The 12,476-nt window shown below is 37.8% G+C and overlaps 1 protein-coding gene across 12 annotated transcripts in view; it reads right to left on the bottom strand.

The window, feature by feature from the left end:
* Positions 1–10,567, bottom strand: part of prdm6 (PR domain containing 6) — a 144,984-nt gene extending 134,417 nt beyond the window's left edge. For 9 of the 12 annotated variants that reach the window (XR_006098028.1, XM_042420349.1, XM_042420353.1 and 6 more), the window contains exons 1-3: positions 8,205–8,770; positions 7,123–7,291; positions 5,963–6,103 (exon numbers count right to left, since the gene is read on the bottom strand). Coding sequence is in view for 11 of the 12 variants with exons in the window: in XM_042420349.1 (XP_042276283.1) it covers positions 5,963–6,103; positions 7,123–7,157 (176 nt within the window). In the remaining variant the exon portion in view is untranslated. Of the gene's footprint in view, positions 1–5,962; positions 6,104–7,122; positions 7,292–8,204; positions 8,771–10,430 lie in introns of those variants that run through there. The other 3 variants (XM_042420344.1, XM_042420345.1, XM_042420343.1) reach the window with 3 other exon arrangements.
* Positions 10,568–12,476: the final 1,909 nt, after the last annotated feature.

Here is a 12,476-nt window from a genome sequence, read left to right as displayed (position 1 = left end):
GTGTGTGTGTGTCGGCCGTGGTGTTAAGGTCACGGCAGGCTGACTATTATAATTCATCTCTATAGACGTGTATTCAGCAGGGACTTATATTCTCTTTTTCAGCTTTATTTCCTGCAGCTGAAGCTGAGCTGAGGCTGTTTTTTTTTAATGCAGTAAAGTGTTTTAAAAGCTGTAACACGCGGCTGTGTGGACTTCATTACGCCTCTGGTTTATTGTTAAAAACAAACTGCTGCAGCTGATTATTGATCTCCTGCATGCTGGAAAATGCATTTGTTTGTCAATCAGTGCAGAGCTGCAGGATCATTTTTTTTCCTCTTTTGAGCTTTGATTTATTGGACAAAAACACACGTTTGTGTATTTACATTTGAAATTCTTTATATTCTATATCTATATGATAAATAAACACCTTTATTATAATGATTTTAACAATTTATAATCAACCTTTAATGTATTTTTTTCCTTTGTTAAATGGATTGTTAAAATGGATTGTTTTGTTGGAGGTAATTGTTCTTCCCAGCAGACAGGAGGCGCTGTTGTTGATGCTCATGCAGATGCAGCAGGATTAAAACATCTGCTTTGTGTTCCAGGCTACTTATTAACTGCATACAATATACAGCAGTGGTAGTCAAACAGCGGCTCGTGGGCCAAATCAGGCCTCCAGCAGAAATGTTTTGCCCCTGATGCAAACTGGAGTTTTGACTTTTATATTTTAGATCAAAAAACTTTGACAATATTTTGTCACAAATCTACTGCAGATAATCAAATATAAAGTAAAAACCGCTGTGCTGTTTGAACGCTGCAGGACGCTGAGATTAAATCTAACACACTGAGCAGAAATGACATTTACATGTGTGAATTCCACACCTTGAACACATTTATTCCTCACAAACACAAACAGGTCACAGTCTGACAGAAATAATGTGCTGATGCTGGTTGTTTTTTGTAACAACATCTGAACTTTCAATCCACCATAAACGAAGCTGCTGCTGTTTAACATGTGTGGAGAACCAATAAAACATGTCTCTGCTCTCCAACACCGAACATATATTCACTTATTCAGAAATAAGCTGTAACTTACTAATGACAAATACCACATCTGTCTTCATAAATCACTTTTATTATTAAACAGAACATATGTCTGCGTTTCCATGGCGATGGTTAACGCCCCCCCCCCCCCAACCTCGGTGAAACATCAGGTGTGACGCTCTGCTTGTTGCTACAAATGATTAAACACGCTGCTGTTACTGTTTTCTATGAGGAGGTTAAAGGTCGACGCAAACACAGGTAGTGACCTTTATTTACCCGCAGACGCTTTCACTGACCCCCTCCGAGGGTCTCAAACCACAGGTTGGGCACCTCTGACTTCAGGTATTTTCAGTGGGGAGTTTGTTTTTTCTCCAGTGAGAAGTTTGGTGGTGAAGTCGCTGGTTTTAAAAGTTTTATATAGTTTTTTCTTAAGTGTGTTGTTTCATTTTAATTTTTTTAATGAGCTGCTTGAAGATGGATTAATAAAATAAAATGTTGAAATAAGATTTTATTTGTCTTTTTAAATAAAAACAGCTGTTAGTATCTTTTCTTTCTTTTCTTCTAGTGTCTCCTCTCATGTCTCCTTTCCTCTCGTTTCCTTTCGTCTCCTCTCTTGTGTCTCCTCTCTCGTGTCTCCTCTCTTGTGTCTCCTCTCTTGTGTCTCCTCTCTCGTGTCTCCTCTCTTGTGTCTCCTCTCTCGTGTCTCCTCTCCTCCCTTCTCCTCTCTTGTGTCTCCTCTCTTGTGTCTCCTCTCCTCCCTTCTCCTCTCTTGTGTCTCCTCTCTTGTGTCTCCTCTCCTCTCAGTGGGCGGGTCTTTGATCCAGACTCATCCCACAGAGGGGGAGTGGTTTTGTGATGTAGCCGTGTTTGGAGCGCTGTTTCCCGGTCAGCCTCCCAGCTGTGACTCGCCGTGATTTCTCCTTCCTCCTCTCCGTTACTCCCATCAGGGGCCTGTCGCCGCTCTCTCCGGTACAACATGGAGCTCAGGACGATCCTTCCCGCTCTCCTCCTCCTCTCCGCCGCTTCCCTGCAGCCGGTGTCCGGCGCGGCGTCACGGACGGGACCGAAAGTCACAGAGAAGGTGGGTGATGATGATGATGAGATCTGCCGCATTCATTTGCATTCATCTAAAACTGCGTCTTCTCTCTTTGAGCCGTCGGCATCTCTGCGTGGCGAGCAGCTGTGCGCGCGCCGGAGCGGATAATGAATAGCACGGGCACGCGCACATACACGCATACAAGAGACGACGTGTCCGGTCCCGGCGGGGCGGGGGGGGGGGACTGGACACACACACGGAAACACACACTTATCCCATATTTACGATTGACACGCACGCACACAGCTGTACACGTGTCCATCCAGATGTTACAGATGTTAATGCGCAGTGTGTTTGCCTGCAGGCCGTTCATGCACATGCACGCGCACACACACACACACACACACACACACAAGGTCTGACCTAAATGTATAACAAGACTTATTTATAATAAAACACACAGCCAGTTATGCACTGTAAGGTTGCAAACTCAGTTATTGAGTATTAAGTGTAAAAACAAATGATTTTAAACAGAGAATATGTTAATAAAAGTGTTAATGAAGAAGACAATGGTAACAGTCACTTATAATATTTTAAATATAATAAATTAACTTTTGGGTTGTCAGGAAACATGGGAAGAAATGTCCCCCGAAATGTTTTGTTTGCAGGAGTCGAACAGAGGAGTAATAATATGTAACTCTGTGGAAAACAGCAGTTTGATAAAAGGTCTACTTACTGGCTTATTATGAAGTTTTCAACTGAATCTCACAGTCTTCATCAGCAGATTCGGTTCAGTTTAGAGCTGCAGTGATTAGTCGATTCATCGATTAGTCGATTGACAGAAAATTAATTGCAACTATTATATCGTTGCAGCTTCTGTGTCTGATAGTAAACTGAATATCTTTGAACTGTTGATCAGACAAAATGAGACGTTTGTCAGCTTTAAGAAATGACAACAGGTGTTTTTCTCTATTTTCTAACGTTTTATAGATAAATTGATTAATCGATCAGTCAAGAAAGTAATCAGCAGATCAATCATTAATGAAAATAATCGTTAGTTGCAGCCTTAGTTCAGCTGTCGTCAGGTTCGTACTGTGAGTCGTGAACTTTGGTCACATGACAACAGCTGGATGTTCAGTATATCAGTTACACTTCATTCACTGATGAAGACCATTAGATATGGTTGAAAGCTGAAAAAGCTAGTAGACCTTGAGTTGCTTGGTTGGTTATTATTGAACCATCTGAATACTGGTATCTTATTTTATATATTATATTATAACGTTACAGAGTCAGTATTTCATAATCACACAGTAAAGTTTATATAAGTAGATATAAAAGAAGGATTCTGGATCTCTGCTGTGACGGATTGTGGTCACGTTTAAATTTGTGATTTATGTAGACATGAAAACTGTTACATTAAATATAATAATATATATATTAGCAGTAAAATGATGTTAAGTATCAAAAGTTGAAGACTGAAGCACAATTCCCTCTGACATGTAGTTTAAAGTCTCATGAAACAAGAAGAAGTAAAAAAAACTGATGACAGCCTGAGTGTGTGTGTGCGTGTGTGTGTGTGTGTGTGTGCGTGTGTGTGTGTGCGCATGTGTCTCCAGGTGTTTTTCGACATCACGGTGGCGGGTCACGAGGTGGGGCGGATCGTCATCGGCCTGTTTGGAGAGGTCGTCCCTCTCACTGTCAATAACTTTGTCGCCCTGGCAACCGGAGAGGTAGGATTATGGTGTATACAAACACACACACACACACACACACACACACACACACACGCACACACGCGCACACACAAACACACACACACACACACACATTCTGTCATTAACACACATTATTTAAGCTATTTAAGTTTGCTTTAATACATATAATCCTCACGTATGAATATTGATTATTTTCTTGAATATTCAGTCATTTGGTTCTAAAATGTCGATCACTGTTCTACAACAGTTCACAACCCAAAGATATTCAGTTTACTGTCATATAAAAATAAACAAACCAGCAAATATTCACATTTTAGAAGCTGGAACCAGATTAAAATGACTCAAAACGATTAACCAGTTATCAAAATAGTTGCCGAATATGTTTCTATAGTCTAATCGTTGCAGCTCTATTCTTCATATTCCTGTATTGTTGCAACTTTACACATATTTTATGCTGCAACTATATTTAATTCCTAAACTACATGAAGTAAAATCCATTAGGGGAATAATTTCCAGCTTGAAATTGATCAGAAAGTGTTTAAAATATTTGCATTAACCCTTTCTGTCCTCTAAAAAAGGATGAATTTCACAAAGGAAATGTGATCAGATTACTAAAACAACACTAGATAATAATGTGCTTCACTAATACGTGTAATCAATATGGCAGAATAGCTGGGATTATGTATATTAAATGTTGGATAATTTATTTGAAAATGATTGCTGTCATTATTTTGTAAGCATAAGGCTGACAGCACATGCGGCTGCAAGGTAATATGTTGTCAAGATATTGTTGTCATAGAAACAAACCCCATGCACCGCGCTTCATCCAGAAAGCGTTGTGATGAAGTTCTCCCCAGGATGCTGCCACGGCTACATGGACACACGTTTTATAATCACTGTCGTCAGCGTTCACTGGTCTCGTGTTCGTTTTCATGTGTTCATGCAGACGTATGAAAGGTTTCCTGTGTGTGTGTGTCTCTACAGAAAGGTTACGGCTACAAAGGCACCAAGTTCCACAGAGTCATCAAAGACTTCATGATCCAGGGAGGAGACTTCACCGCTGGAGACGGGACTGGAGGTAGGAACCAGGAATTTTATTTATTTATTTTTTTAATTCCTGTAGGTGTAATGTGGTTTCATGGCTGAAAAAAGCACCGAAACTCATCCAACCACTTCCTGTTCCTGTTCTGAAGCACATTCCTTCAAACTTTTTTCCACTCTTGACTGATAAACCTTTGGTAGCTTCTGTTTTCAGTTGTCTTTATAATAATTTATGGTTTGTATCACAACTTTCTTGTTAACTTCACATAGACCAGTTGTAGGCAAATAGCGGCTCGTGGGCCAAATCTGGCCCTCCAACAAAAATATTTGGCCCCCCATGATTGAATGTAAATGACCTCTGACACAGACGAAGGAAATAAAGATCTGTTACACTAAATACAGCGATGGAATGTAAGACAGACGGTATTTTAGAGGTTTTAGATTTTTTGTCATCGCGTGAAAGTCACCAAATTCTTTTTCCATGCAGGTCACAGCATCTACGGAACGACCTTTACAGATGAAAACTTCAAACTGAAGCACCTGGGAGCAGGCTGGGTGAGAACACACACTAGAGCTGCAACTAACTAGTTATTTTCATCATTGATTAACCTGTAGATTATTTTCTTGATACATTGGTTAATCATTCGGTCTGTATAATCAGTCAGATGACGGTGAAAACCTGAAAACCTGAAGTAACATCTGAGCAACAGTCTCACACTCAAAGATTTTACTTCCATGTGTGACAAAGAAAAGCAGCAAAACTTCATAATTAAGAAGCTGGAAACAATGAATGTTTAATGTTAAACAATTAATCAATGATCAAAGTAGTTGCAGATTAATTTTCTGTTGATTGACTAATCAAGTAATTGATTAATTATGTCAACTCTGACAAACATACATGCTTGTTTTTATTTGTAAGAACCTTCATTAACATATTATATTCCCTCGCCTGTAAATCTAAACTTTTAATAAAGAATAATGAGCCAAAATGTTTTGCACCTCTATGTTTCTCTACTTTTTACTAGGCGTCTAAAATGTAAACATAACCTGTCAAATAGATTTTATGATGTATAACATGTAGACTATGTGTGTGTGTGTGTGTGTGTGTGTGTGTGTGTGTGTGTGTGTGTGTGTGTGTGTGTACCAGGTGAGTATGGCGAACGCCGGTCCAGACACCAACGGGTCGCAGTTCTTCATCCTGGCTGCCAAAGCGCCGTGGCTGGACGGGAAACACGTGGTTTTCGGCAAAGTCCTTGACGGGATGGTGAGTCGAGCTGTCAGTTGACTGATAAAGTTTGTTGTGACATAAACAAATATGAGAACTGAAGCTGTAGATTATTATTGCCAGAATACTTAAAGTTTCTAAATAGATACATTTATTCTTAAGCTATCAAACAAACTAAAATTATAGTTCATTCACACAGCCTAAACTATCACAAGGGAAAAGTACATCCACATGAGTCCTGCTTCTTTGTTCAGAAAGTTTTACCACAGGTGAACTGGCTTCCTGTATAGATTCAGGAGCTCCACCCACACAGGAAGTAGTCCAGGACAGGTAGAGGAAGGTGGGAATGGGATAAGTCCCACCTCCTTTTAACCTTTTGTTTTACTGAGTTTACTCTGCTGATAGCCAGCAGTCTTTCAGAAAAGCTTAAATGTGTTTTTGAGATTTTTTTTTTTTTAACACAAATCAGTATTAACTGCTGTGTTGGGCAGTAAAAATGAATACCTAATTTAAACAAAGATAAAGCAATATTAATGTATTTTGAACATGAAGCTTCATAACTGATGGTTGATGTAGCAACAAGCAACGAAGCGTGATTAACAGGAGAGGAAAGAAGAAAAAACAAAGTTCTGATACACAAATCTGTTTTCAGTTTTTGGACTTTTTCTCTAATCTTTGATTTTTGCTGAAATATTGGATCATTTGAACATTTATTGAAATGAAAGCATGTAAGAAGTTTAGAGGGAAAAATCACTATTTGGTGGAGCTGTTAACAACTCATAGACATGTGAAATGTGACCCCGACTACACACTGCTTTCTGTAAGACGTCAAAAGACAAAAAGGTTGGAAACCACTGGTTTCATCTTTAACAATGTGTTGTATTTTAAAAGCTTGTTATATTATCCATTGTGTCAAATCTTCATCTGAAAAGTAACTAAAGCTGTCAAATAAATGTAGTGGAGTAGAAAGTACAATATTTCCCTCTGAAATGTAGAAGTAGCATCACATGGAAATACTCAAGTAAAGTACAAGTACCTCAAAGTTGTTCTAAAGACAGTACTTGAGTAAATGTACTTACTGTGTGTTGAGTATTTCTGACTCTCCTCCGTCCATCTCCTCCGGCAGGCTGTGGTTCACACCATCGAGCTTCAGGACACCAACGACAGGAACCTGCCGTACACCGAGTGTGTCATCGTCAACAGCGGCCGGATCCCCGTCAAAGAGCCCTTCGTGGTGGAGGTGGAGGGCTGGTAGATTAAAACATGGAGGGTAAAACCACTGTTAGAAGGATGAAGACAGTCTGTGATTATTGATGTAAACACTGGTGGTCAATCAGAAGTCCCATTTGCAGTTTGCCATCTTAAAATTTTCAATGCATTATGTTACTAACATGCTAACGTTAGCTTGCTAGCAAGGGTTGGGTGTCATTTGAAAATTTTCAATACCAAGGTTGATATAACTGAGTTTTGGTACTAATACAAAATTAATACATTTTTCAATACCATACTTTCAGGAATATAAACATGTTTTCTTCAAAATCATATTTGAATATAATAATATAGTATTTTATTTAAGTTCTCAAATTCATCACTGCTTAACTTTCTCCCTAACACAAAACAACTGTACTTTACTTTGTACAAAAGAAAATAAGACAAAAATTGCCTTATGATTTAAATCAATAAATATCTGATGAAATAATAAGTAAACAAGACTAAAAATCTGCGAGATTTGCTATATTTCTAGTACTTGTTTTTGATACTACAGACCCATTTCAGTCACTACCAAAACAGTATTGAGGTTCGATACCCAGCGCTAATAGCAAGCTAACGCAATAAGCAACACATACCAAACATTAACATGTCTACATGCTAACTGTGACATGTTAGAAAGGCTAAATGCTACATGCTAAACGTGAGCATGTTAACAGCTAGTTGCAACATGCTAACAAACACTTTATTTTCCTCATGACTCAACAACTGTGGTTTTACTTAGCTGCTAAAGGTGAAGGTGACTTCTGATTGATCTCTACTGTGTGCAGAGATATTTATTTATTATAAATTAATAACAGAACACATCAGTCACTGATTAACGGACATCTGTGGATTTTTATCAACTACAGGTCAAAGAAACTAAATCTGTGGTAAATTAGACCCCATTTACATTTAACCAAACAGCCTCAGGAGCATTATTACCACTGTCTGGACCGGAGTAGAGCTGACCCTAATGTTCATGCAGCCGGGGGAAAACAAGACGGATTGTAATCAGATTTGTGATCTGGCCAACGGAGATCAAATGAAAGCATTAGCTCTAATCTGGATTTTATCCGGACACAAGATACTTGTGATGATAAGTGTAAATGGGGCCTTAGAGACGTGTTACCTAAACCTACAATGCTAACTGGTTTTGGAAAACAGACAAAAATTCAGACACAATTCATTATAGATAGTAAAGAAGTTCTTTTGGCACATAATCTCTGCTCAGGTGAAAACCTTATATCACCAAAATGGCCACTTTTTCAGGATTGTAGCCAAAAATTGTCATGTTTATACCTACAACATTGTCCTAAAATTTTGGTGTTTAGTGGCCATTTTAACCAAAAAGTTTTACACAGAGTATGATTTTTATTGTGATCAATTTGCATGTCATTTAAAGAACATATCAAAAAAAAAAAATACACATACTGGCGAGAATTTCGTTCCTCTGAAACATGGCTTTTATTTTATCTGCTACAACTTTGCTGGTAATATTTTTGCCTGCATGTAAAAGGACCTCTCATAGATGAGCATGTTATATTTAAAATCACTTGGAGATATAAGGTTTTCAATATTTATCAGGTTCACTGTGGTTTATGCTAATCATTTTAAACGTTAGCATACTTATACGTTTAGTGGATGGAGCCAGTTAGCATTATCCCTAAATATCAAATTTAATATTAACAGAGGATTGGTGCTGTGACTCAAACATGACTGATGACATGGAAACTTGCACTTACAGAATAATGTAGCTCCTCATTTTCTTATATTGCCAAATCGTTCTTCATTTGCCAAATTTCTTGCACTTTCTATGCATTTAATCAATACTTAAATATATTCATTTCAATAGTAGCAAAATGCCTGTTAACAAACATATGCAAAACAAACTCAAACTGTAGCAAGTGTCAAATGCCGTAGTAGCAAAAATAAATATATATATATGTTTTTATCATTCCATTACATCTTTTCATGATGTTTTGATTAAATGAAGGTAAAGTATCTTTTCTTCCTGCTGCATTATGCACCATATCATGTTTGCAAAAACAACAGCACAAGCTGCACAGGATGAAAATGTTCAAAAAAAATGTGAAAATGAGTGTTAATACTGTACTGAAACTGTCCAGTCTGTAATGATATGAAATATTGTACTTTGTGTCAGAGGTATATTGTTGGTCGGTGAACTCATACTGTTAATCCTGTGATTTCTGTTACCATGGTAACGTTTCCTATAATCTCTAAACTATGACTGATGCAGCATTCAAAACCTCATTAACAAACATATCAGAAGTTCTGCTTTCATTAATTTCAACAGTAGAAGAAAGTGCCAACAGGTATGTTTTCTACAATAAACGCTGTTAGAAAACAAACTGAGACAAAGTCTTCTGTCTTATCTGTTGATTGTGGGCAGTTTAATGTGTGATCCTTGTCAACATATTCACCACTACTCACACAAAAACATATCTACCAGCTCCACATATTAATGCTCTTGCTCAAAGTATGAGTGAAATTTAAATTTATTAGTAAGTTTCATCTAAAGATGTTTGGCTAGCTACGGTTTTATAATCTTCTTCCTTTTTGTTTAACCCAGAAGAAGAATGTCACCATGTCCTCACCAGGAGTAAACAGCATCAGGTTGTTTCTTGAAATGCTTAAAAATAGTTGTATTATTTCAAAAAATATAATTATTTTCTGGTAAGTGACTTCTTCTTGTTGTGCAATAATAATTGTTATCTGTCTGAAGCAAAGGAGGACGTAGCATAAAGAAGTTATAGCGCCATTAAAGGTCGGGATGAATGGTTGAACGTTCAACGTCTTTGACACCAGAGACGGTGGTTTGTCTCCTACAAAACAATCATTTCTGGTTTCTTTTAACTGTAACCATGACCTTTCTCTAACCTTAGTCGCCTAAAACGCACCAAACCTTATAACAGAACAGAAAACAATCATATGAATCATGTTTGTTATGGTTTAATGGTTGTTTTTGTAATGACTGACAAACTATTTGACTTTTAGATACGAGAACTTTATGTTTGAAATCTGGTAACATTTTTTCCGTCACGGTGACAAGCTTCCTGGGTGTGAAAACACTCTTTATACATTCAGACTGTAACTTTGTCCTGAATAATGCAGAGACCTATTTTTGTCTCTTAGTTGAACCAGTTGTAGGTCTCCAGGCCGCCGTTTGAGAAGCGTTGGCGTTAAACGGTGTAATTATCGTCGGTAAAAGGTGAAGCTGCAGAGGAAGGCGCGAGAGCTGACAGCTGATCTCTCAGCGCTGACACAAAACTGCTGCTAATGAGAACTACAGCGGGTGATTTGTTTTCCCCTGTTCTACAACACACACACACACACACACACACACCTTCACACACACACACACACACACACCTTCACACACACACACACACGGGAGGAAAACATCTCCGAACACAAAGGTCAGAGCGGAGCAGAAATCTCTGGAGGAAGACAGGAAGTCGACAGAAAACAGTGAAATATATCAGCGCCGTCCGCTCTGAAAAGTCAGATCTCCCAACAAATTAAGAAAATATTCCTGATTTTCAGTATTGACACCTGATTGGTTCAAAACAGCTCAAGGTGACGAGCAGCCCGACGCTGTGGACGGGTCTCAGCTCTGATCATCAGGAAGGCTTTCATGTAGTCAAATCTCTGTCTTTCCTCTTGTATTTTTCACATTTATACTGTTGGAAAACAGATTTTATTCGTCTTATATATTGCATTCAGTCATTCGGGTTCAACACGACTTTTAAAAAAGCTGATACTCACTGATACTTTTAAAGGAAACTGCTGATATTTGGCGCTTGCCAGGGTTTAAAGCCCACACACTGTCTAAACATAATCATAAAACATTGCTGTAGTTACTACAAGCAGATATTGTAGTGCAAGAAAACAAAAACAAACATTTGACTCACATGTTCAGTATTGTGCAACTTGTCAGATGCGTTAACACACCTTCTCAATATGTTGACAGAAAACTGCTGCAGTTTAATAGCATATAAATATAATCTCTATGAGACACAGTTACAGCCAAATCACCCATCTGAAGACATCTAGATTTAAACTTTGTTGAACTTGGTTGAAAGGTTGAAGTTTTATAGATGTCTGTGTGACATTTAAGCATTGTTTCATCAACTTCACGTTTAAACATAGATGTTTAAATGTTATTATTATACACTCACCACTATAGGAACACCTGTACAGTTTAATGCGATCCAACACAACAGCTCGGACATAAATTCTACATTTATGAAACTTAAACATTTTCAGTTTTTGTTGACATTGTCAGAAAGGTGATAATTCTACTTTATGTTTATTATTGAGGTGGTGGTGGAGCGCATTATATCACCTATCAACATACATGAGAGGAAACATAAAGTAGAATTATCACCTGCTATACAATAGTTATACTGTATGTAACCCAGAAATCTGCAAAACGTTCATTTTTTTAACCAGATTTATCCCGTTAGTTTATTAATGTGTTTGTCCAAAGAGATGTAGCATTGACGTAAATGTACAAGTCATATTTAATTCAAGATACAATTTAGCCTACACTGCTGTGGTATTAACGGGGTGATTATTTTTATTATCGATTAATCTGTGGGCTTATTTTCGCAATTAATTGATTAAAGGTTTTGTCTATGAAAATGTCAGATCATTATGAAAAATATCCATCTTCAAATGTCTTGTTTTGTCTGATAAACAGTCTAAAAATCTAAATATATTCTGTTTACAATCATGTCCGACACAGAAAAGCTTCAAATCCTCACATCTGTTTTTTTTGTTTAAAAAATGATTATGCAATTATTAACAGTCGCTGATTAATTTATCTGTTGACTGATGAATCACTGCAGCAATTAATAGTTTTAAAAGGGTCCAGATGTGATTTATAAATTCATATACAGACAAATATGTAAAATGTAAACAAAGACAGGTCGGATCTTTCACAAACGCTCAGAAACGTCATTTTCTGATCCTGTTCCTCTCTGAAACATCTCAGCTGAGTCTGTGTTTTCTGGCTGCTGTTGTTTTATTTTTCCGGCGGACCACCAGGTGAGATGGACGGACGGACAGACGGACAAACTACCACCTTAAAACATCCACCACCTCCACTCAGCACGCCGCAGAGAAACCCCCTTCTCTGTTTGTCAGCTGTTATAACAAG

The sequence above is a fragment of the Thunnus maccoyii genome, chromosome 9 (genome assembly GCF_910596095.1).
Source record: "Thunnus maccoyii chromosome 9, fThuMac1.1, whole genome shotgun sequence".
Lineage (NCBI taxonomy): Eukaryota > Metazoa > Chordata > Actinopteri > Scombriformes > Scombridae > Thunnus > Thunnus maccoyii.
This window is presented reverse-complemented; position numbering and strand designations above follow the sequence as displayed.